We start from the raw sequence: 27,714 nt of genomic DNA, 5'->3' as shown, positions 1-27,714 counted from the left end.
TTGAAAAATAAATAGGCTACCTTGTTCTTAGATGACAAAGAGAAGGTTGTTTTGTCGTGTCCATAATTACATGAAACAATGGTTGCCACAGCCTACTCCGAAGAGAGGTTGAACTTCTATTTTCCACCCCCAATTTTGATGGAGAGCACCTCGAGGGGGTTCCGGGAGTCTCCCATCCCTCTCCACTCTCACCAATCCACACGAGAGGACTTTTGGCTTGCCGCATATTTAGAGTGCCGCCGTGCCGCACCGACACTATATATTTACAAATTTCCATGTCTTCTCCGGGATTCGAACCCTGACCCTTCGGTACCGTAGTAAGCTCTTCTAACCACTATAACGTCTGGGCGATAAAGAAAAGGTTAAGAAATAGTATAAATACAGTACTGATCCCCTCTCCAGAACAAACACATCTGAAAGTGATCAATATTTCTTCGAATATAAACATATATCAGTATTTAATATCACCTTTCTAAACCAACTACCTCCACAGATGACCAAAATCTTCTGGAACTATGCATGGTCATTTTAGAAAGGGTGTAGTGAAGGAATTAAATTTAACTGAGCTCTTATGTCTTTGTTTTCCTAGCAGAGGTTTTACTCCTATTATATATAACATAAAGCTTTGTTTTTAGATAAAAATTGATCCGAATTTCATACTCTTTTTGGGTTCCCCCCCTAATTAGAACTGGAAGTTTAGAGCTTGAATATTTCTTCATTCAAATGATCTAAAAATTTAAATAATTTATCTTCGAAAACAATGAATTACCAGATAAATTGCAAGAAATTATATTTCAAACTGAGGTAAATCTGAATTTTGTAAATAAAGTGTTCAAGAAAGATATTGCCATACATATTTTAAAGAATTGGGCCTTCGAGATTATTGACACTCAATATCAGGAATGTGACCCGTTGGATGGGTCTTGCGTTATATACAAATGCAGGTCAGAAGTTTCCAAACATTTTCTCTTTTTACATTCTTGAAGGTGAACACAGAACAGCTTTCGATGGAGATGTGAAGGTGATTAAAATTGCACTGAAACAGTTATTTGCTTACATTTGTAAATCTGAGTAAGCAACTTTAATACCCAATTCAAATAAAATTCTGTAGTGCCAGCAATTTCTTTGTTTCTTAGTCTAAAAACAAAAGGCAAGATTTATATTACAGTGAACATTTTGGGACATGGAAATTTTGAGAAACGAATAAGCCTATTTTTTACACAAAAGGACTTGAAATTGTTACAGCCAGAATACTAAGAATTCTTAACATTCAATAAAGTTGTAATTCAATAAATAGATTTCGAATCAGGAAAATAAAGGTTTAATCAAGACAAAGCGAAAGAGCGGCTGAGAATCTTGTGGATATTCTCGATAGGCACGACGTTTAGTAACAGTGAATTTTGTACCAATTATTGACGGATTACGACTTTCTTGGACCTTATCACACTAAGATTTATGACTATTCATAGTGCCTTCTTTGAAATATCATAGAACATATGAAATGAGCACACTTGCATCGTTATGGGGCACTTCTTGGTGATTCCAAGGTAGTTTTGTTCTTGCAAAGTAGAGAAATTTCCTTTGAAGAAATAACTTTGCTCGCTTATTAACTATACTGCAATTACTAACATCTGTTGATATTTACATTTCTAATTTTGCACTTTGCCTTTCCTTTGGAAGGGGAGAAAAGAATGAACAGCACTTTCAAATATCAGACCTTTCAGAGTATTCTGCTAATATGAACAAATATGGGCGTTCTTGCAAGTTGCCACACGTTTTGCCATAAGTCTCATAGAATATAGAAAACATAAAAAAGCAAAGAAAATCTGAAAGTTTTTAGATTTTATATTACCCCAAAAGGTGCTTTCTAGACCAAAGTATGTTAGCTCAGAAGTGTTATTAATTTCGTTTTGGCACTTTGCGTCGAAAACTTTAAATGTCCGTTTCACTTTTCAAATTGTGGCCACCAAATATTATCGCCCTGTGTTACATTTAAAGAAATTAAATAATGAAGAATCTGCATAAATGTATGTATGTTTCTCGCATTGCAAATATGATTGATCTATTAAAGATACCGCAAAACTACTCGTGAAATGTGGAAACAGTTTTCTGACTAGTTTTTCTAAATAATTCAATATGCTAATTAAATTTACATAATCTCGCGCTTCTTTAGCACAAAAAAGCACTGGTCTATAATAAAATGCTATTATTAGATACTATATATATATATATATATGCACCGAAGCATACGACATATATACTGTATATGATTATGAAATTAACCTCTCATACAACATATAAGATACAGTAATGTACAAGTTTATAATCACATTTAATATTGTTCATATTTTAAAAATGAATCACCAATATTAATAATGACCTATTTTTTTTAAGTTTTAACATTATTTTTACTAACTAATCAATTTTGCCACTTTTACCCATTTTATGATATTATTTTATATAGAATATTTTGTTCAATATAACTTATTTTTTCATTGTGATTTCTTAGTGGCATGCCAGCGGAGTAGAACCATCATTAATGCAACAAAACTAACATGGCCATCAACGCCTATTGGACAAACAGCTATTTCGGAAGAGTTGTGCATAAAAGGTAAAGTTGTAGAATTTTTGTCTAACCATAGCGGTCTATTTCCCACCACTCACAGACACGGAAAATACATTTTGCTTCGTACTAAACATAAAGCTCTAAATTTTTAAGTGGAATTTAAATCTTTTTTTAAATAAATCCTCCTTGTTTTTACAAAATTCAATCTTAACTATTATGCTCCTATATCCAAATATATTCATGACACATATCTTAAAATCCTTCTCAAGAAATTCTGAACTTTCTCAAAAGTTTGCTTATCTGACTCAAAGTCTTGAAATCGGAACAAATATTAATTAGCAGGACGTAATTTAGAATGACTCAATTTTGAGACTGAGTAGAGACTAAACTAATAAATCCAAGTAACAGACTCTACTCAAGAATGTTTCAAATGATCTACGTTTACAGCAGATCATAAACTGGATAACTGTTTTGGAAGTAAATTTGGCATTTGTACATATTTTTAACTAAATTTTATTTTTCTGAATTAAAAATGTACTAAATATATATTAAATGCATGTAATCGTTTGAGAATAAATACATTTTTGATTATTTGGGAGACATTTAAATTCAGATTCTCGGACCCGTCCCTCAACCATGGGGTGTTCTGTATCAAAACTGGGGGTGGAACTGAGCAAAGTCATGCTGTTACCTGTATTGTGCTCAAGGCAGTTGCCAACCACAGACGCAATCTTGAACTCTTTGCAAGATAAATTCCGTGGACTTGTTCTGGTGTTACTGTCAGACAAGTGAGATAAGTCACAATAATAACAACAACAAAAAATTGACAAGCCGGCCAAATACGTATCGAGTCACAGAAATTGATAAAGGACGCGTTCAGTGCGAGTCGGGGTTCGTGGACTCGAAACAATTTAGTCAAGAAATCCTGGAAAAAAGTCAATGAATTATGGTTCTCGTAAAAAAATGTGATTAACTCATGCATTAAACTGCTTGTTTAATTTTAGAGCTATGCTCTCCTTCTGTTGCCAGCAGATCACTTTCTTTCTTTCCACCGACAGCGAGGCAGCCGGTCCACTGGGTAGTTAGCATATCGGCCAGGTAGCCCCGCTGACGGAAATAACTTGAACAAAAGACACACTTATAAATACATATTGTGCTCAAGACGACTGCTGGGGGCAGTGCAAACAAATGCTGGACGAAGACGATAGCGCATGATGGAAGAAGGGTGCATTTCGGGCGTGAAGAACAATTCCAGTTACATATTTACAGAGTAATGGATAGGTGGTTACAAATACTAAAAGTAACAAGAAGTAAAATACTAGAAAGTAAAACAATGCATAAAATAAAAAAAAGGAAAACAGTGGAAACAATACATAAAATAAGGCAAAATACATAGTTCAAGGTTCATAATTCAAGGTTTACAGTTCAAGAAGATAAATATATACAGGGAATAAGAAAAGCCGAATAAGCTAACTTAAGATAAAATTAGTTCGCTACAGGTACAGAGCATACAGGGGCTGTGCTGGTGACGAGGATGGTGGCTGAGAATTACTCCAGCCTGTCTGAGATTATGCGTGCAATGTTTATGCAATCGCATATGCGTTTCAATGCATTGCGATTTTTTGAAGTAGCTTCGGCCCATGCATGGATGTGGTTTGCTACTGGTTGCCTAAGATGATATTTAGCGGTCTCTCTGCAAGCGAACAGATAGTGGTCCGGATCTCCTACCATCCCGCATGAGCAATGCTCGTTTTCGCGTCGTCTGAAGCGATGCAGGTTAGTCATGAAGGGACCATGTCCTGTTAGATACTGAGTGAAGTGAGACGAGCCAGATTTTAGAAGCCGGCAGACTTTTGGAAAAAATCTGTAAACTCTTCTGCCGGTGGTTTCTGTCTCCCACAGATGTTGCCAACGTTTGAGTAATTCTCTCTCGAGCTCAGCTTTTAAGAACGAACCCGGGAGAGGCACGTCAAGTGTGTGAACGTGGAGGTCAGTTGCTGCTCTTTTGGCTATTGCATCTGCAATTTCATTACCCAGTATTCCAGTGTGGGCAGGTACCCACTGGAGTTCAGGCCTATAGTATTTAGGTGTTCTTAGTAAGAGTTTTTGTATGGCCCTGACGAGTGGATTTTTACTACATTTGCCTTGGATTGCCTGGAGGCTAGAGGCTGAGTCTGAATATATACTGGAATAGTTATTTTCCAGTGCGTAGACAAGTGCAGCTTTTAATGCAATCAGTTCAGCCTGAAAAACTGAAGCTTTCTTTCCCAGGTCTTTAAGATCTGGTTCCCAAGTAGAACACAGTATCCGCTACCGGTGCCACATTCTCCTTTGGAACCATCGGTGTAGATTGCAGTGGCGTTGAACCACGTTGGTGACCTGCAGTTAATCGAGATATTGAATTCGGCCGGGTGGCAAGGTGGCTCGGGAATGCTTTGCTCATAGTCAGTATAAACATAAGTCCTATCCCATAAACTTATTGTCTCTTTGAGTCGGAGCACTCGCACTATTGCACTCTCGCGCTGAGCTAAGAGATGCAGAGGCGGTAGTCCTGAAATCACGTTTAGAGCATTAGTGGGCGAGGTTTTATATCCTCGGGTAATGCTCAGGAGGAATGGTCTTTGTGCTGAGCGTGGCAGATTCTCCATTTTAGTAGTGATCGTTATGCCCCACATGGAGGCTCCATGTAGTGCAATACGTTCAGCAACTACAGAGTACCACGTCTTAAGCATCCTCGAAGAAACTCCCCATGTTGGTGCTGCTGTTCTGAGCATGGAATGAAATATCCTGTGAAGTCTTGCCTTGACCTCCTTTAAATGTGGCATCCAAGTCAATGTGTCGTCAATTATAACTCCAAGGTACCTCAAGTTTCTGACTATTTTAATATTTTTCCCATGAAGGTTGATGCACGGGGTTCTTCGATGGCGCTTACCTGGACAGATAAGCATACCTTGGGTTTTTGAGTTGGCAATAGTTAACTTATGGTCATTGGCCCATTTGGCCATCTTGTCCATTGCTTGTTGTGCCCTAGTCTCATATGCGTTGCGGCTGTGCCCTTTGGTTACCAGCAAAAAGTCATCGGCATAAGCCAGTATTTCCGTGTGAGGATCTGTGTTAAAGAGGGTCAGCGCTGTGTCCGCTACAAGATTCCAGAGCAGTGGACCCAGACAGAATCCTTGAGGACAGCCTCTATTGATGGAACGTGAGTGTACTCCTGCGTCCGTAGTGGCTTGTAAGCGGCGATCACTTAGGTAGCTGTAAATAAGGTCCAAGAGAATCTTAGGGCTACCCATGTCCTGTAATCTCTTCAGTACATCGGGCCACCACAACGAGTCGAAAGCGCCTTGTATATCCACAGAGATAATGAGACTATGTTGGTTATTTATTCTGTTATTTGCTATTAATTTTCGTAGGTGCTGCAGCGCGTGATCCACCGATTTGCCAGGAATGAAGCCGTATTGTTTGTCATTTATGCTTTGTCCAGACAGGATATAGTGTTTAAGTCTTTGAAGGACGACTCTTTCTAGTACTTTACCCAAGGCAGGAAGAAGGCAAATAGGCCGGTAAGACGTTGGTACATTAGGGTCTTTTTTCGCTTTGAGGAAGAGCACCACCTCACCAAGTTTCGTGCCGGCTGGGAAATATCTGTTGCGCCAACATGCAGTGATGTAGGCATGCAGTAACTCCGGATGCATACTGTTAATGGCTTGCAGAATGCCATTATCTATCCCATCAGGACCTGGTGTTTTATTGGTGTTTAACGCTTTAACAATGTCGCTTATTTCTTTGGCGTTAGGCAGTGGTTCAAAATCTGTTTTCTTGGTATTGTAATATTGCTCAACGCTGGCTCTGATATTTCTTTGTGCGGGATTATCTGTGTCTGCGTTATCAGGTCTAAAGATATTGTCCAGAATGTGCGCAACTACTTCTGTGCTAGTTGCTGCTCCGTGGCTTATTGTGGCAGTAAGATTAGTAGGTGTAAACATCTTGTCATGTGCAATACGGAAGACAGTTCCGAACTTATTCGCAGTGTTGGTACAGTACTCTTTCCAGGATGAAAACTTCGCTTTTGCAATCTGTCTTTTGTAAGCAGCTCTGTGCTTTCGAAAAATTAGCGAGTGTGTCTCTCTTTCTAAGGGATCCTTGCATGCTTGCATTTTGCGCCTTAGGGCACGGACTTTGCTGCGTTCAGCAGTCAGCGTGGTGCTCCACCAAGGAGTGCATTTCGGGGCTGCGTAATGTTTCCTTTTCAAGACTTTTTCGCACACTGAGAGCAGTGTTTGCATAAGATCTTCATGCATGGCGTCGATGTCTTTACTACTGTTGCAATTGTTACATTGTGCCACGAGACTTTCAATATGGGTTGAAAGTGCATCTTTAAATTTGTTCAGGTTTATATACTTCGTTTTCCATCTGTGCTTTGTTATAAATTGGTGCTCCGAATCTATTCTGAACTCAATGTAGCGATGGTCACTGAACGAGGGAGTTTCGCTAACCTTCCAATTGTGAATATTATTAAGAATGCCAGTGGTGGCTAAAGTGATATCAGGCCACCCCTGAGCCCTGGTAGTCCAGTATGTAGGAGGGCTGTCGGTGGGGTTGACGACTGCAAGGTTATGAGAAGTGATGAAGTCAAGGACAGGGCAAGCACGCCTGTTTTCCTCTGGCGCACCCCATAGAGGGCTAGCAGCGTTAAAGTCCCCAGCGATTATCTTATTCCTAGTCGGAATCATCATGACTTGTTCCAGCTCCTGGAGTGCAGTGTCAATGTCGTGCGAAGGAGGAAAATACACGCTGGTGATGGCAATTTGACCATAAGGCCCTTCCAGTTGTACAGTAACTGTGTAATCTCCTTTATGCATTAGCAGGGGCGTGAGTGGACCATTGTAGGCGATGGCTGCTTGATTGCCTACTGAATGGTAAGTTTTGAAGTTGCTGAATCCTGTGATCCTGTTGTTAATGGAATGAAACTCTTGTAGTGCGGCTAGATCTACATTGTTTTCTAGAATAACCTGGGCTGCATGGACAGTTGCGGCTTGGCTGCGTTGCAAGTTGCTTTGAAGAATTGCAAAACCATGTACTGTACTTGGATATGCAATAGCCTGCTGTTCAGCTACCACTGCGCCGTTGATTTCATTCTGAACAGTTCTGCCTTGTAGGCTTGACATTGTCTTGCACTAGACGGGTGTGTGGTGTCGAAGCTAGTGCCTTTGGATTTATTGTGAGTTGCGCAATTGACGCAGTGTGGAGTCTTTGCTTTGCAGTTATCCTGGCTATGAGCTTGTCCACAGTTTACACAGGCCAACGCTGCTTTACAAGAATGACTCAAGTGTCCAGCAGATCACTAAAAACTTCAATAAATCTGACAGCTTAGAGATAACATTTATTTACGTCTTCCATCAAAAGATAAAATTTAGAAAGTTTTGTTTGAGCTAGCTTTTACGAAAGTAGCAAAATGCCTTTAAATAACAGTTTATCGTTATCTCGAATGTTAAAAAATAGCACAATGATGTATAGTTATTTGGATAGTAAATTTAACGCGTTGAATGGAATTTCGCGAATATTTTTGAAAATTTTAAGAAAAGATTTAAAATTTTGAGTTTTCACATATGTCAAAATGTTCCCTGAATAACAAAGCAATCCGCAAATTTAGTTTCTAGGCGTTAGAATAGAGCTCCTAGATTATCTTACATATTTCAATCATTTTAATACTACTTTTTAAAACATACATGCAATTTTAGAGAGAAGATACAGTTAACGCATCCAGAAAATAGTCCAGTAAAAAGAATGCATCTGAAAGATGAGAACCACATAATAATTAACCTTTTTTGCGAACCAAATCCTTTAATGTTAGTATAAATTACAAAACTCTTCGTATTCATATTATATGAATATTTGGAGTGTTAGAATGGATCCTTCAACTTGGACCACTCGTCAAATTATCAATGTAAATACTAGAAATCTGACGATTTATTCTGCGATTGGCCTGTGCGATTGCCCGAAATTGTGCTTTCTCAGTAATAAATTTTTTATTAATACTGCCTTTATCATTAATATGCATTTGAAGGGCTGAATAAAACTTATCTGAACTTGCTTGAAAAACTAGAGACTAGATTATTTAGTCCACCTGTTTATCTGAAAAGCATGTTGAACACTCGAGTACGACCGGTTCCAAATAGTAGAGAACAGAGTGGATTATTCAGTTATGGCAAAGCACACGAGGGCTATCTGCCTAAAGGGAGGGATGCCTTTCGTGGAGGACTTTCTAAGGGAAACTGGCTCGTATACACGTTACACATGGGGAAAACCACGTTACACATGGGGAAAACCACGAAAACGCCCATGCAGCCAGCCCGTTCGCGGGATTCGAACCTCAGACCGAACTACCAGTGTTCAGCGTCTTTACCGCTCGGCCGCTGGTGGGCTAGAGAACAGAGTGATTATATGAGTTTTTCGTGGATTCCTTGTGGATAATGGGAAGACGAGGCATATACCGTTCTAAAACGTTCTACACAAAGGCATCCTTTTATCTTTTAGATAAATAATCCTTCCTTGTTTTGCCATAACTGATATAGCAACTGATCATAAAATATTAAAGAGTCCCTAGAATGTTTTTTTTTATTTTATTTTTTTTTTTTTCTTTTTGGTAACGTAAACTAGCATCATACTCCTAACAGATGTTCAGCTAATTATTCCTCTATCTGAAAAGAATTACATGGTCTTGCAAAAGGTTTTAAAACAAACCTTATCGTCAAAAGTGAACTTGAAATTTCTGAATTTTAAAAAATTTCATATAGAAAACTGCAGTGTAACGCAAATACTAATATCTTATTTCAAAAAAAAAAAAAAAAAAAAATGTCTAGCGAAATTCTGTATTGTCACCACAAATGCGTATATGTAAAACTATCGGAAATTTTAGATCGATAGAAGAGGATCTAATATTAATTTTAAGACTGCTGCCAAGCAAAAAACAAAGACACCAAATTAAAAAAAAAAAACTTGTAATTTTTACTTTTTATATGAAAACTTTTCTCTTTGCTTTGCAATATGTACTAAATTTTTTATTATACTTTTAATAACAATTTCTTTAGTTTAGGAATTAAATTATTTTTGTTAATAATAATAGAATAAAATATTATATGTTCCTCCATATTTAATTCTTTTGTTTTGCGTAACTGTGCTTGAAACCAATTTAATTTCATTTAATTTCAGGTGATTTAATTTCAGGTCAATCATTTAATTTCAGGTGATGGAAAGGCTGTGCAACGAAAATGCTTAGGAGACTTTAATAGTGGAGCATACTGGGGAGCCGTTGTTGACCAATGCTATGAAAGACCCACAAATTTAACTGTAAATCTCTACAAATTATCAAATGTAAGTTTAAGCAGCCAAAAACAAATCCATTATGTAATTTTAACTTTAAAGCACAAGCAAACTATCTATTCACAAGATAGTATATATATTCTAGATATATTTTATGTCCAGTGGTTTCTTCTATTTTTCTATTTTTTTATTTTAGTTAAGATTTAGTTAGATTGATTAACATGCATGTATGTTTCGGAAGAAAGAGATTTTGCAAGAAATAAGATCTTGTAAGAGTCTCTAGCAAGAAATAAGTTTTGAACGTTTCATACTGTGTCGAGCTCTGATTATTGTTTTATAAAAGCTTCATTAATGGCAACATTTCTATAAGGGTCGCTCAAATGAAAGTGGCATTGTTGTAATAACTGCACCCTTTGAAGACAAAGATGATGCGCATGCTCCTATAGAGGGCGCAGGGTGCTGGGAGGGCATGCTATATCGTCAGATCCCGCCAAATGCGTGTGTGATAGCGTCGGAGCACGCTACAAAGCATCGTTCGCATCATGGATGCCTCCAAACTGTGCCAACGAGCCGTCGTGCAACTATTAATAGCGGAAAATGTGAGTGCTTCTGAAATCTATCGTCGAATCAAAACTGTGTATGGCATGGAGTGTATGAAACGCAGATCGGTATTCCGATGGTGTAAGGATTTTCGTAGGGTAAGGAGCAGCACTGACGACAGGCCACGACCTGGTCAAGCGCATGTAGTGATCATCCATGAAGCAGTTGCAGATGTGGAACGTGTGGTGAAAATGAATCGGCGAATAAGCACTCGAGAAATAGCGGAGAAAATGTCTATGAGCATAGGAAGTGTGCACACAATACTGCGTAAAAAGGTTGCGATACCGCAAGGTTTATGCTCAATGGGTGCCAAAACATTTGAAAGAGGAGCAGAATATTCACCGCATGTCTATTTCCATGCAACACCTTATGCCATACCACGAAATGGTCGCGTCCCTTGGCAGCAATCGATTGGTTCGTGGGTAAACAACTTCAGGGAAACTGGTGATGTGAAGAAGAGGAAACCTGGGCTTCATCCATGAACAACAAGGTCACCACAAAACATAGACATGGTAAAGCTTTCTGTTTTGCAATCTCCTAAGCGCTCTGCTCGGAAACATGCCGCTGCTGTTGGGTTGTCCGTTCGATGTTTGAGACGAAGCCTTCATGAAGAACTGAAATTTCATCCTTACAAATTGGCTGTAGTACAGGAACTTAATCCACGTGATTTTATTGCTAGAGAAAATTCATGTGAAGAGTTTTTTGCAATGCTTGAGGACGCGCTTGTTTTCTTCGGTGATGAGACACACTTCCATCTTTCGGAATCGGTAAATAAGCAGAACATACGCTATTGGAGTCATGAATAACCCTAGGCGACTTCCTCAGCATTCCTTAAATTCAGAACGTGTAACTATTTGGTGTGCAATATCGCAAGTTGGAATAAATGGACCATGGTTTTTTGAAGAAAACGAGCGGGCCGTTGCAGTGACTTCTGATCGTTACGTATACATGATATTATCTACCTGATGTTATCTTTAAAACAGTGTAAACATAAACTTAACATGTTGCACTTGACGCTGTTCAAAGAATTAAATATATTATATGCATTACTTTTTCTTTTATTGAATTTCAAAATAAGCAAACTGCTCTGCCTCACCCTGTATATAGGTATATGTATTTATAAATTGTTCCAAAAGGATAGAACCAAAAGATTGTTCCAAAAATATAGATTTATTTGTTTACAAAATGTGCACTTTTTTCGGTCCAGAAATACATAATATGTCATTTGATAAGGTAAAAAATAAGAATAATATGTTCAACGTCTTGCGTCGTTGAATAACCTTGAGAACTAATTGAATGATAAATGATCGAACATATCTAGCTTTTAATGAGTTTTTTATTTAAGAATTGCTTAGAAAAATGCACTAGTCTCGTTACATTTTCAAAGCTGCACAAAAACTCGAGACTTACCTTTGATACATTATTTAATTTAATTGCTTAGCAAAAAATGAAAATAATCACATTCCGTTTAATAGTGCTGCTCTTTAAAATATTTGAACTCATAATTTTAAGGAAATGTAAATTTTTTTTCTTATTTTAGCAATTTGTATGTCGATATTTGTGGACAAACTTGTAAGCCTAACTTGCGGATATGAGAGTGATAAATCAAAATCCCAGTATAGTGAAGTGGAATTCTTGAAAACTAATTAGTTTTATATAGATTAGAAACAGAATTTTAAGAATTGTGATTTTTAAAGTTGCAAAAGGGAGGACTGTAGTGTAACTTACTTTAAAGTTTTGTTAAAAATGCATTTCCCTTAACATGAAAAGTTTCATATGAAATTTTGTATGTAAAGTTAGTTTTCAGTTTTGGACTTTTGCAGTGTTTGGGGCTAATTCATAAAACAACATTAATCATATTCATGAAAAATAACTTTAATCGTGCGGTCAGCATTTAGATCGTAATGAATTAAGGACTTCTTCCAGGCGCCTTGTTGGTATCCTAGTCAGCATATCAGGCATAATATTGAAATCTCAGATTAGACTTCTGGTGAAGATTTTAATAGACTTTTCAAGTATTCTTTGCTTCAAAAATCCTATGTGCTTTTACTATTGCTCTAAGATGAAACGTGGTGGACGACAATGGTGTAAGGAATTAAGATAAAAACATTAACAAGTGCATATCCAGACGATGTGGGACTTAAATACATTCAGTCACGTAATTTCAGAATTTTATTAACAAGAAAAATGCTCTATCGCATTATACAGGAGGAGGGATAGTTCTAGCAGGCCAATATGGCCAATGGCTCCAGCAAGAAAAGTTTTCGCTCTTCTCAAGAAAAACCTTTATCTCTCACTGTGTGGTTACTTGAGCTGAACTCCCGGAGGGGGGAAGATTCCTTCACTCGTACATAACAAAGGTGTCCATATTCTGACCCTCATGAAGACTTCTCTCTTTTCCGTGGAACGGTGTTTGGTACACCAGGGTACCTGAGCGACAAGGCTCTACCCCTTGTAGAACAGCTTGTGAATTGCGAATGGTATGATGAAATAACCTAAAAGATATCTAAAATAATTTGCTTTTTATAATAAAGATTTTAAAGTGAATAATTAATAATTTAGAATTCATACTGAAGCCAGATGTTAGGAAATGCTAATTAAAGTGTTAAGCGGTGTCAAATGAATGCATCCAGAAGTCGTTGATCTGATGAGCGTGTGGATAAAGGCAAGGTTAGGCCAACACTGGTAATTTGAATCTGATAAGTAAGACATAAATACTATGAACGTAAGACTAAAAAGAATGCATAGCAGATACAATAAGAGAAAGTTAACATAAACCATAAAGGCATTGTAATAAATATTACATAAGATATACACTCAGTTGGGCCATGGGCCTGTCCATATTTGTTAGGTCATTGTAGTCATAATTGCAAATCTTAATGGCCGGGTTGTTAATTGTTCTTTGTCTTTCATGAAAGCTTTTAGCAAGTTTATAATAATGTGAGCGCAGTTGCTCCATGCCCAGTTCTTCATCAATTCTATTGTTGCGGATATACCAGTTCGCTTTAACTATTTGCCTAAGAATAGAATTTTGGCAAGGTCTGTAATTTTTCCCTATAAAATTTTTTGTATGGGCCCAAACTGGACTAGCATAACAATAATAATGGACGGAGAGCAGACTTATAAATGAGTAACTTGTTGTCAATTGATGAAACACTGTTTCGAGCAAGTAAAGGGTATAGTTTAGCTTTACGAACTTTTGTATAATAAATGTAATGTGTGGGGCCCATGTAAGAGTTTTGTTGAGGATCACCCCAAGATAATTAAAGTGCCCCTGCTTGGCCCAAGGAATAGGGGTGCCACTGAAGATGAGATTTTCCTTGAATTTGCTTTTTTGGTGATCATAATAGCCAATGTTTTATCCACGTTGACTTGAATTTTCCATTTTGTAAGATAAGTCTCTAATGTATGGATGTAGTTTTGTAATCGTTGAATGACTGGACCTATGAATGCACTTTGTGCTAGGATCGCAGTGTCGTCTGCATACATAGCTAATGTTGTGTCCTGTGTGGATGGTATGTCATTCACGTAAATATTAAAAAGTGTGGGTCCAAGTAAGGATCCTTGTGGAACGCCAGCCAGGATGGCATGGCTTGTGGAGTTTGTGCCAGAAACGTGAACGACGAAGTGTCTACCGGTTAGGTAGGAATTAATATTGTTAATGATGTAGCCTGGGAAGCTCAGCGTGTGTAATTTGTAGGTGAGAGCATCCAGCCAGACTCGGTTAAAAGCCTTAGCTACGTCTAGAAACTGTCCTCCAGTGATCTTGCGTGTTGCCATTCCCTCGGATATGGTTTCTACTATTCGGTAGAGCTGGTTAGTTGTTGAGAGTTGCTTCATAAAACAAAACTGGTGTGGTCTGATGATATTATTGCTTTCTATGTGGTCGTTGATTCTCCTGAGCAGGATAGCTTCACAGTAAAAACTGATGGAAGAGAGTAAAGTGATAGGGCGGTTTAGATGGAGGTTTTCCGGGCTTGAGGATCGGAATGATCTTCGCAGTCTTCCAAGGTTGAGGAAAGTGTTGCCATTTTAGAATAAGGTTGCAAATTCTAGTAATAGTGAAAATGGTCTTGACTGGGAGCTTTTTTATCAAGCAATTGGTGATGCAATCTATGCCAGGACTTTTCTTTTTCTTGATTCTTTTGATGTACGCATAGACTTCCGACGGTAAGGCTGGAATGATGTTGTCAGTGCTTGGATTTGTTGAGAAGTTGGAGTGAAAGCTATGAAATAGATTTTCTGTTGTAGTGTCATGAAAGTTGTTTCTGCGAAATTGAGATTCCAGATGCATAGCTAACAGTTCTGCTTTCTCAATTTCAGTGTAATGGATCTTTTGTGGGCCTTTAAGAGGCGGAATGTTATTGTACCATTCCGTATACCTTTTAATGGCTTTCCACAATGAGTTGTCATCTGCAGAAAGTGAACTGAGGTAGTTAGTCCAGTCTTGTTGTGTTTGGGTATTTAAAAGTGACTTGACAGTATTCCAAAGCATGTTGAATATGTTTTTGTTCTCCCGGTTATGGGTTCACTGGAAATGCCTTCTGGCTGCATTACGTTGTTTTATTAACTGCTGTAATTCCTTGCTTCTGTAGTTACGTTTTCTTGGTAGTTCTTTCCTTGCATTGTTGTGAGCAGTGAGCAGTAGTAATGGCAGTTGTGAAGTTATGAATTAAACTATCAATATAGTTATGAATTAAACTATCAATATAGTTATGAATTAAACTATCAATATAGTTATGAATTAAACTATCAATATAGTTATGAATTAAACTATCAATATCCCTTGAGTGTATCGTTGGGAGTGTGTATTGAAAGTTGTTTAGAGCTTTGGCGAACTTGTGGAGTAGTGTAGGTTCTTGTGTCCGATGAGGTATAACTGCAAACATCCAGAATCATTCTGACCGGATTATGGTCAGAGGAGAGTTCATCCAGCACAGAAACATCCATCGGAATGCTGGTGTTTCTGAGCAGGAAGAAATCTATGATTCCCGTGGAGTTCACGGTCTACCGTGTTGGTGTTTTTGGAGATGCTATGCGTAAATTCGCCGAGTTGGCTAAGTTGAAAATTACACGTCCTGTGTCATTTGAATTGTAGCAGTTCCAAGCTCGGTGTCTAGAATTTAGGTCTTCACCTATAATAACATGAGTGCCAAATGAGAGTAGAACCTTTAAGTCCGCAAGGACTGAGTGAGAGTTAAGTGGATGTGGAATGCATGTGGAAACAAAAATGTATGTTGTGGAAGTGCGTGTTATGAGTGAAATAGCTGTGGCTTCTATGGCTGAAAGCTGTGGAACTGGAACAGAGTTATGAGAGATGCGGCATTTAATCAGAAGGGCAGTGCCTTCTCCTCTTGGGTGTCTGGCAGTCAGAGGTCTGTTAAATCGGTGAACAGCGTAGTTTTGGGTAAAGATAGGGGTGGCAGGGCCAAGATAGTGTTCTTGTAGGAAGAAAATGTCAGAGTCGTACTCATTTATAAAGTCCCGGAGCTCATTAATTTTCCGAGACAGTCCGTTCACATTCCATGTAAAAATATTTATACAACTGTTTATAGAATTATTCATTATTACCACTATTCAAGAAAAAATATATCTTCAAATATTTTATATACACCAAATAACTTATCAATAGCGTTATTAGCTGCCTGCAATTCAGGCATTCGTACAGAGATTTCTTTTAACAATATTACCAAGGGATAACCCCTTAAACACATTTCCAATTTCTTTAAATAATTTCATAGTATAATATCAATATTAATTGATAAAGTCATTTTGGGTATGATTTTTAATAACCGTTTGCTTTTTAACAGAACCTTGCATCTGCGGTTTGGGGTTTTGTATATCCGTTTTTGAATTACTAGTTACAGAAGCGTATGAGATGCCATTGATGGTCATAGATTTATTCTGTTCGGATTTGTCAATATTAGAGAGATCAGAGCTTTTAGCTAATGCTTTACCACCAGGTTTAATAACATTGTTATTGTTTAGGAACCTCGGACACCCACGATAGTTCGCGGTGCGTCCGACGTGCATACATTTGCAACACTTGACTGTTTCTAATCGTTTAGAGGAGCATTCTGTAGTTTTGTGTGGCCCAGCACACTTGACACATCTGGGTTTCAACTTACAAAATTATGATGAATGATGGAAGTGTTGGCAGTTGTGACACTGCACAACACTTCCATTAGATTGGTATACAGTAAATTTAACATTAAAAACCTCTAAATTTTACAATGTCATAAATTTGTTCAACACCCGAGGTGTTTTCTAGCTGCACCTGGAAAAGGGGCATTGGCGCTTTCGTTTTAATTCTGTGCATTTGGGCTACTCGCCTAACTTTATATCCTAAGTTATACAATTTATCTGAGATTTCCTCTTTAGGGCAGTCAAACGGCAACCCACGGATTACAATTTTAATTGGCTTATCTAGCTTAGTTAAGATGACATAATGGACAATTTTTTTAGAATCCAGATATCTGGTAATTTCTCTGTGGTCATCTGCGGGGGTAGGGAAAATCTTTAAAAATTCACCATTAACTTTGCCTGCGAAGTCACGTTTAGTTTCCGTTTTTAATATTTTAAGAAAGTCACTATATTTAACCTCAGGTTTTACCATTATTGGTCTCACCTTGGGGGGGGGGCTGGACAACATTAATATCATTACTAGGCCCAGTTTGGGTATCCATAGAATCATCTAATATTTGGACATCATCAGAATCATTATTATGAACGTTATTGCATGACAATTTCTCAAATTTTTAGTCAGAGGGATATCAATATTACTTTTAAGAATTTTCATTCGGCGTAAGGCATTTCTAGGCAAAATAAAGTCACCCTCATCCCTTGCACCATTGATTGATCTTTTATTTACCGTTTAGCTTTTGGTTTAATCTTATCATTAACATCAGTCATATTAGCATTTTCAGAGTTAACATTAGCAGCATTATCATTAGTAGCACTAGCATTTTGATCAAATCTTTGCAATACACCATCCTTAACATAATATTATTAGCATTTGGATTCAAATTACGATAATATTTGCACTTAGCTTTTAGAACATTCAGGAGACATTCTGCGATAGTCCTTGTTTTCTGGAAGATCTATGATAGTCTTGGTATCTTCATCTTGTATCAGCTGAAGGTTCATAGCACACATATGTCTTTTCGAATTAATATCCTTAGTAATCGCTTCGCACAAATGCATTTGCATTGGTGAAATCATTTAATCGGTAACCCTCTTTATTAATTAGGTCGGTCCGATTTTCGTCAAGAACAGCATTTCTGTAAGCGATCACATTGTAAGATTGATTGTAAGATTGATAACTAAGTAAGCGGGGCAAAATCATTTCATTCCATGACTAAATATCACAAATTGCAGAAACACACACCACTAAATAGTAGAATCACAATAAATCACAAAATTCAAATAATATCGTAATTCAAAAAATCTAATGTCGTCCAAGTCTAGTCAGATTTTTTCCGTCGAAGTTGAAAGCAAGTCGAAGTCCGAAGTCTGCTTGATGAAAAGACTTTTTTAATTTCTTTGTCCCTTGGAGTGACCTTCCAGGCTGCAACCGAATTCATTAACAAAGGCACCTCATGGCAACAAGATTTCACCATTAATCTGAAAGAGCCACCAATGCATTCTGAAATTATTCATCCTAGACAAAGAACCTCTATGCGATCTTATCACACCATCTATTTTGGCATAATGGCCAGCATATTTAGCCCACAGTTAAGAATTTTCCGACGCATGTGATTTTCCTGTCCAAAATCTTAATGACTACGGATTCAGCCGGTAATTTCCAACTCTTCGTTGAAAGCTGAATTCATGTTTCATTATTTTTTTCGGTCATAGGTTTTGTTCTTTTATATAACATAAAAAATGAAATGCATTTAAATAAAGGTCATAATAATACAACACTTTGATTTTTATTCCTCTGCTAAAAGTGAATTTCAACTCATTTTTTTAATACTTTTGAAATGAAACTGGAATTTAATTTCGATGTCTAAATGTTAATTGGACGTTATTAATTTATGAAGATATTAGATGTTAGCATAGTTTACCGCACTCTTTAAACATTTGATCTGAAATTATATAGAAAAAAATAACCAGTAGTTTTGCTTAAATTTGCTCTATTTTTACAGCGAAAAATAACAGAAGATAATATTTTGGATTCTGCAAAAACATTGTCAAAGCTTACTTCATCGCCTGAAGAACTGGAGCCAATAGATATTAACTATATAGTGCGGGTTTTGGAAAACATTGCCAAAATTCCTTCCACCGACCCTCAAGTAGGTATTATTTCATATAGTTAATGAGAATTGTTATGCAAATGTAACGTACGAAACGAAAAACTATACACTAAGTGCAGACTAACAAAGCAGCATTGTAAGTAAGCATTTATTTAACAAATCAGCATACTAGCATACGTATTTTTATAACAAATTACATTCCTACTTTGACAGAATATAAGGTGATAGTTATCTAAGAAATTAGAAATAATATTAATAACATTAAAAAATAACATTAATAACATTGTCGTGCTTCCATTTTAATCCACCTGTCAATTACAAAAGTGCTTGAATTTTCTAGAAGTACAGTTTTCAAGACATATTCTCGCCTATCAATAAAATCTATAGTTCTATTCTGTAAGATTCTATTTCTGGCTTTAATTCTTTGGGAATTTATAACATATTTTCTTACTGTGGATAAACTTAAGATATGTCTGCCAAACTAAAAAAGCGTTAATTTTTCTCATCAAGGAATACGAGTTTTATTTCCAAAATTGAAGTCTGTAGCTAATCATAGTTGGAAATTTAATCATAATTTTGACTTTGGGTACGCAAAAATGATTCAAAAAGCTTCTTCGATTAGTAAATTACATTTCCTTGAAGCTTTTTATATTCACAAAGATTTATCTTGTTTAATTAATTTTTTTATTTACAATTCGGTTATTTCCTAACGCTTTTAAAATTTTTAACATAATTTTTCAACTTTTGTTACTATTTCTGCTGACAGATGGCGCTACCTTCTTATTAGCTTTACTCCTTTGGTGTATAAATATAACCATATTATTTCATTGTTTTTTTCTTGGTTGTAAGTATGGCTTCCTGTCCAGAGATTGTACTGCACGGGACGTACAGTCCTTGGAAAGGAACAATGTTACGAATTTCTGTATTTATGCAAATTTCATGAAACAGAAAAATATATAGCGGATTGAGCACTTCTTTTCGTTTAGTGTTACTTCTTCACCATATGGATACTCCTTATCTTTTTATAGGTTCTTCATTATGCTGTCCAGAGTGTCGATGGTAAACCTGAAAATCATTCTGTCTTCTTCAAAAAGGAAATATCTTCAAGCACATCCTATAGGCAAGTTTTTCAAGTAAACTGAATTTAAGATTAATCATGATAAATTAATTTTAGAACAAGACGGCTTTAAATTCAAACTTCAAAGCAGCACGTTAACTCGAAAATATTTAAAATAGTTAAGAGTTTTTAAATAAATTCACAAAATAAGTGCATATACTACATGCTTAAAATGTTTTTAAGATTTTTAAACATATTTATTTGATGACTAATAATAGTAAGTTCATTTTCCACAATAAAATAAATTCATTTTGCAAGGGTTCCAATATCAGAGACGAGTCTTAATCAAGTTGTTCAAATCGTTTTGGTCTCCTGAAGAGTGGTTCGGTATTAAAGACAGATTTTTCAGGTATTTTAACCTTTTAAACTGCACTTAAAAACATCAGCGGAAACAACATTCTCTTTAAAAGTTTCATATATTATGTGTTTTGTTTGTTCGACAGTCTATTTTATATTGAGACAAATAATTCTGCTGTGTTTTTCCTCATTTATTTAAGCAAATAAAGTATTGTTACGATTTTTTCTGACACCAGTTGCTACGTTATTTTCTTCCTTCACTTTCGTACGGAGTTTGTAGATTTGGAGTGAATAACGACGACACTTGATGAAGTATCGAAACACACTTTTAGACAATATCAATCAGGACGGCTCCAAAGTCACTTTTTACAGTCGTCGAAGATCTACTATAAACACGCTGGAACAATCAACGACACAGCCTTCACACTGTCAGGCAATAACGGTGAAGACAGCTTCACTGCAAAGCACCAGAGTACAGCTCCCGACTCTTCGGTTCAGTCGTTCTCGGAGCTCAGCAGACTCTCTCGACTATGCACTAACCGCGATACACTAAGAGACTCTTTCGATGCACTCAACGACCTACTCGGCACTCGCTGCCCGGCTGTCAACTCGATCGTCTCCGCGCGGACTAACTAGATGAGACACACCATCTCGCACTCCAGACGAGGCAAACTTCTCTCCGCGTACCAGCAGGGTTTTTATAGTTTTTGGCTTGTGTTCGAGAACATTGTGGGCTAAACCGATAAGAATTCGTTCCAGAAGATTCTCCATCCGTCCATGGCATATCGCCAATTTTGTCGCCAAATGGGTGATTTCTCGTTAAATGTGGCAACCCTAAAATTGCTTTGCGGGGAAGCTATCCCACCGCGCCTGTACATTTCATAATAGATATAAAAAATTACATAAAAAATTTATTAATTTTAAAACTGTTTGTTTTAACCAAATGCACTTTTAAAGACTACTGAATTTTTTCAACAGAAAACGTGAAATGCTAGCCGTACCATCGCTAAACTTCGAATCTTCGATCTTCTGTTTTCCATCTGGATAATTTTCAGTTATATCACAAGCACAGGACAACGCGATAATTCCTTAAACACCAAAAGTAGAAAATACTTTTTAACTATCTTCATAATTATACTGAAAAGGTATATGTAACTTAATTTTATATACGCAATATGTCATTTTTATACTATATCATTTCTGTTGCACTGTAAAAATTTACTGAAACGGAACTTATACGGCTTATGTTGTACTACATCACTTCTATCCTAGTAGAATTCGAATATCGATACTCCCACGATTTGATTTTAAATCACATTTGCCCCAGAATATTATAATGGCTAACAAAATTACTTTTTACATCTTAGCATAGTTTATTAAAACCACATAATTAAAAACGTTTCTTACATACTTTAATTTTATAATTTTTAATCTGCAGAATACGGGAAATCACCACATCTGAATGCAAAACATTTCTTTTAAACAGTTCAAGAACGACATTAAAAGTATAAAAGATTGTATAATCTGATATAAAAGCTAAACATAGTTCAAGAACTTGACACTATCATGTGTTTTCAAGATCTTTGGATCTATCCAATAACAAAACTTTACATTATTTCATCCAAATCTCTTTTGGAGGTATTTAGTTTCATTACTACTTAAAATCATGAGACCTCAACAATGAAGAACAAGATCTTTTAATGAAAAAATTCATTTTTAAAAACCGATAGTTAAAAATCGTTTTTTAAAGCTAAAATTTAGTAAACTTCTTCAGAAATTCCGAAAACGCTTCATTTGGATAATTAGTTTCCTGTCCGATAGCTCAAAGGTCGAAATTCTGTGATGGCTAGTTGGACACTTGAACCAAGATATATGAAAATTTTCATCTCTAAATAAAAATTAGTATATCTAATTTTTAAAATACCCTGTAGAAAGTCGTATTACCATCGTAAATACGTACTTCAAAAAGCTTTTTAAAAAAAATCGCACCTGCATAAGGAGGAAAAGAATTGATTCAAAAATTTGATTAAGAAAAGAAACTTCGTTAAAAGAATTATCTTAAAAGCAATGCTATGATTTCCATCTGGTATAAAAGATAAGGATTTCATTGGATTCATTGAGGTTTTAAAAATTACAAATAAAATAAAGTGCAATAAAAATGGTGATTAAAAGCGCTAAAAGTTTTGCATTGAAAGTGTAAGGGAGACACTTGAAAGATTATTCAAACTGCGCCTGAATTTCACAGCTGTTGCTCTTAAACTGATATATTTGCTGAGGTTTAGCCAAAAATGAAGCCGAGGATTGAAGAAAAACAATATGCTTATTTCTAATTTCTTGGTCATGCTCATATTATCTTGTTATTTTTGTTTGTTTAGGCACGCCCTTTTACCATAGAATGTTCCTTCCGCAATTGCTACTTTGATTGTAAATTTCAGTCTTTATGGTAATTTATTTAACTTCTTTAAAAAATAATAAAAAAAGTCGTTTCCTTTCAACGCTAATTATATTGGGCAACTCAGGACTTAAACTGGATTCCACTCGATGTTTGAGTGAAATACTGGCCAGAATGCTCTAAAGAAGGAGGACTCTGGTATTTCTTTGTACAACTAAGTCACGATATTAACAGACAGTTTGCAACATTTTATGAACAGTTAATGAAATTGACAATTATACCAGATAGTCTGCCTTACTTTCTGTGGGAAAAGTAAAATATGCATAAAAACTTAAATAAATGAGGAAGAAAAAAGCTACATGTCGTAATGTCATCCTTTCAACGAGAGGACTTCTTACAGGCGCTGTATCCATCTGGCCAAGAAAGATTAAGCTGCACTCGTCAGATCAGGAAAGATTGAAATAGAATAAAAGATAAAATAAGGAAGAACTTTTATCTGACCGTGAAAATGCTGTTTAAAATATTTAGCTTTCTTTACATTTAGTACCATGTCTTCTTCTTTTTGAATTTACTGATCTTGCATTTGCTTTATTATTTCAATTGATTTGGATAATACTTCTTTAATTTGTTGCTAATTAATTAATTTATTTTATTATTATTTTTATATTATTTTAATTTAATTTTTTACTTATTTATCATTAACTTGACTTAATTTATTAGTAGTTTTATTTACATTTCATTTGATTTTTAAAGTTGCATTACTTATTATTATTATTATTTCATTTATTCATTTTTGTTCGCCAGTTTTGACGGCCTTTCATTCAGACTTATTATTTTAGAAATTACGTACTGAGCAACCTAGTTTCTAAAATTTAATGCAAACCTTTAGTACGGTCTTTAATCCAAGCATCTAAAATAAAGTAAACTATTGAAAAAGAAATATACTGACCATCTTCCCGTTCTCAGTGCAAAATTATGAACTTCTATGTTATGCTTTATGATTTCGTATTGTTCAGGGTTATACTAGATAAAAATTTAAAATTGATTTTTTAACTCAAAATCTCATTAAGAATATTCGATGAAGTTTCATTTCTTTAAATGTGTCCTTAGACATAATCTTTCAATGTCAAAACATCTCAGAATAAAAATCAAATACTTTTTTGAAAACAATGTCAGAATTGGAGGTGGGAGAATTCTGATTATAAAATCTTACATTTCATATTACCTTATTACATCAGAAAAAAATCAATAAAATCCTCATCATGAACTCAAATTAAATACATTAGGAGCTCATTTCAAAAAGGTTTTGCAGACAAATTTGTTGACTTATATCCCTTTTCATTACCCCTATTTCTAAAAGATTGTGATCAAAGTTTCAGTAAGTTTACGGAAAGTCCACAAAATAATTGTTCATTGTGGCAATCAGTGTCTTCGCTATGAGCAAATTAGATTTATAGGTTGCCGTATGGCAATATTAATTATTAATATCTCGGCTAATTTTGTATGTGAGATTAAAAATGATTTGTATTTGACATTTAAAACATTATGAGCTAATAATCGAATAATATAATAAAAAACTAATTGAACTTCTTGCTGTACGGGAGCCACATAAAATCTTGATTTTTATTTATAAGAAACCCTCCTACCTTCAGTATTGAAACTATATTTATAAGGTTCTCTACTTAATTTGAGTAACTTGATAACAGAAACTATATGTCTATGTCAATATTTAAGGAAATAATGTCGGTTGCCATTTTTTAAACACCTGTATAACTCTGCTCTTGTTATTACTGATAAGATCAAGTTCTATTACCTTTCTTCTATCATAAACTCTATAATTGATAAAATCTATGTATTGTTTTGATTTCAGAATCACAAATGCTTTGGAAAGTATTGCGATGAACGTAAACGTAAGAGGGAAAGCATTGGAAGAATCAGGAGATAACATTGCTGTTAACATTCTTCCATTAAACTCTGAGGACAAACGTATCCCAGTTGGTGCCGTTTTCAGAAACTGGACTCTGAGCTGGATCAATTTATTCAATGGAACTGCAACACAAGATTTCGAAAACAAGTTCAATAATGCATTGACAGGCGTTATTCTTCCAAGCTCTTTGGTTGTTCAAAAAATGGCCGAAAATACAGATCGTACTGTCTACATGGCAGAAAGAAGTAATTTTCTTATACGCAAAGAAGCGTATGTTACACAAGTGCTTCGAGCTTCTCTTGGAAAGGATCCCATATATGACATCCATCCACCAGTGCGAATGTTCTTTAGAATAACTCAGGTAAGTTAGACACTCTGCGTTCTATACCAGTGGTTCTCAACCAGGGGGAAATTTCATAGTTTCAGGGAGGAGAATACGTTCAGCCGTTTAAGTACTGTTAAGTATACCTGTTAATACCTGTTAAGTATTTAATTTTAATTTATGAGTATAAAAAACTACCTTTATTCAAGTCATATTATTTATTAGCATTTTGTATACCTTTTCTTGTTTTATGTATAAAACGCATTAAAAGAACTAAATTTATATAAATGTTTATGTATTTTTCGAATTTTGGAATGAGATAGGAATGCTCATCTAGCAATGGTTAAAGAGGTGCATGGAACAAAACAGTTTGAGAACCCTTGCTTTAGCCTATTCATAATAGTCCTTTCACTTAGCGGCCTGTGAATTACCTCAATACATTAGTGACTTATCGCTTTGATTAAAGTAAGATTTTTGCAAATTAATATCAAACGAGCTTTTTTTGGACGTCCTTGTGGTAACAACTGAAGCTACAATTTAAAATCTTAAGGCTCAGTACTTATCAATACTAAACGTGTAACAAGCAAGTGATCTGTCTTGCAACATGTACAAGTATCAAACCCTATCAATCTTTAAACAACTAATTAATAACCAGTTACAAAAGACGTTCATCTACCACCTAGGAGGGCACAGGATTTACTGACTATACGAACTTTCTCTTCTATATCAGTTGGTAGACTGGTATAAACAGTTACTACTAGTAAGAGATGTTTACGCTAAGCGACACTGAGTTATGTATAACTGAGTTATGTAAACTCATTGTACATGCTTTATATTTGGATATCTTTCTGGTCTTAGCGATTATGACGTTAATCAAAGAAAAAATAAAATTGTGTTTAAATAAGCTTTTAATTAGAATTTTGAATATAGTTCTTTATGACACTCCAATTACTCCAAGTTAAAATAGCTATCGCAAGTTATAATTGAGTGTATTTCTATATATTGCAATTATCGAAAGAAAATGTTTCTTTTTCGCACTTACGCTGAATTGTATGCTACGTTACCTTTCTAAGAAAATGTAATTATCATTACACTTAATCGTATGTATTCAGTTTCTGTAAAATCATATTATAATATCTTACTTTTTGTTTTCTGAAAAAATATTAGAATAAAACTAAATTGAAAGGATAAAACATTCCAGACTGACACAACTGAGTTCAAGCTTACAGCTGAGTTATGTGTCAATGTTTTGCAACTTTAAAAAGAAATGTCAGAAATCGAAACAGTTTTACTTTATATTCCTAATTGCAGACATTCCTTGTCTTTATAGTTAAAAATTTTAGATTTGGCGTTAAACATTTTAAAATATTTTAAGATTTTCTTGCAAATTGCTGTAACATTTCGACGATACAGTGTAGAAACTCTTAGCCGTGCTTCGGTATTTCAGTAGTGATGGAAACGCTTCTAAATCGGTAACACACAAGTGATCGACAAAGTACTTGTATAATTTGACAGACCATTTCATTGAGATTGCAGACGTCAAACTTGCCAATACACTAAATGGTGACTATTATACAAACACCTTGAAACTACATTTGTTAGAAGCCATGAGGAAGGTAAAGGGATTTGGACAAGAAATAATGGATTTCCTCCAGGACGATTTCCTGATGCATATTGCTGCTGCGGCACTGGTCTGTAATCAGTGGGGCCTTCCATATAGCATGGACATAGTGCCAGTAATTTCTGAGGATTCTCAGCAAAGAAAAGGCAGCTGTGCAGCAAAAAGCTTTTTTTCGGATGGAAAAGTGAAAAACGCCACTGCCGCAGTGCTAAAAAGGATGCCACAAAATAGACCATTTCGTGTTTTTACATGTCTCATGAAACAATGTAAAAAGTGTAATTCAGTGTCAGCGACCCTACTTTAACAAAAGAAAAAAAATGTCTGTAGAATCATCTATTTCTGATTAAAAGAATCGTCTTCGTTTTCAGTTAAGCCTATGTATGTTGCTCATAGTTCGCCCTAATTTCCCATGTGATTTTGTTTTCTTTCCTGTAGGACATTAAATGGAGTAACTTTGTCTCTTCGAATTGCGCGTTCTGGGACCACAGACTGAATAGAAATGCTGGTGGGTGGTCGTACAAAGGATGTATTACTCGGCCTGTTACTGACATGAATATAATACATTGTTCATGTAATCATTTAACAAGCTTTGCTGTCATTCTGGTGAAGTATTTATTTTCTTCTTATACTCTTTTAAAATTTTTTTATCATTTAACATATTTATTTTTGTGCGTAGCTGATATCTGTTTGGGAAATAATCTAGCAGGCTTTCCATAAGTTTCTGTTCTAGTTTTGATATTGTGCTTGAAATTGAATAAATTATTTTGAAATCCTCGAATCCCGCGGATTTTGAAAAAGATTTGGAAATTCGTTCTTCCGCGCTAATTTTTAATTGGAATCTTTTGCAACCTAATGTAAGGTGTTTAATGTTTAGTACATTTATGAAATCTTAAAATAAAAAAGTTTCTGTGTCTTCTTAATTATATGATAAGAATTTTACGTTTTTTTATTTAATATTTATGTAGAGTAAGGCTTGAAATACATCCCTTCCTACTACACTTACTTTATATTAAAAAGATTCTGGTAAACTTAAAAACATTTGAAGTTTTACTTGTTTCCTTTATTAAATTTCATATATATGTCTCATACATATGTATATGTAATATATGGGGGGATAAATGGGTGGAAGATGTAATTTTAAGAAATTAGTTTTTTGTTAGACAGAGGTTTCATGCTTTGCTTTAATTAATAACGTTCAATATTATATATTTCTTTTCTTATTTTTATTCTTATGGAAACGATTTGAGAAATTCGAAATGCCAAAAGTTCAAGAACTTTTTAGAATTCGAATTTG

General features: G+C 35.4%; 1 protein-coding gene across 3 annotated transcripts in view; it reads left to right on the top strand.

The window, feature by feature from the left end:
- The window catches only part of LOC118195202 (uncharacterized), a 194,916-nt gene that overhangs the window by 146,753 nt on the left and 20,449 nt on the right, over nt 1-27,714 (top strand). For all 3 annotated transcript variants that reach the window (XM_035366461.2, XM_085822497.1, XM_085822496.1), the window contains 6 exons: nt 2,510-2,611; nt 9,813-9,940; nt 18,637-18,783; nt 19,773-19,864; nt 24,421-24,838; nt 26,856-27,023. In XM_035366461.2, the coding sequence (XP_035222352.2) occupies nt 2,510-2,611; nt 9,813-9,940; nt 18,637-18,783; nt 19,773-19,864; nt 24,421-24,838; nt 26,856-27,023 (1,055 nt within the window). The remainder of the gene's footprint in view (nt 1-2,509; nt 2,612-9,812; nt 9,941-18,636; nt 18,784-19,772; nt 19,865-24,420; nt 24,839-26,855; nt 27,024-27,714) is intronic.

Source organism: Stegodyphus dumicola, chromosome 8 (assembly GCF_044657685.1).
Source record: "Stegodyphus dumicola isolate Sdum_Otavi_A_Nest chromosome 8, ASM4465768v1".
NCBI lineage: Eukaryota > Metazoa > Arthropoda > Arachnida > Araneae > Eresidae > Stegodyphus > Stegodyphus dumicola.
This window is presented reverse-complemented; position numbering and strand designations above follow the sequence as displayed.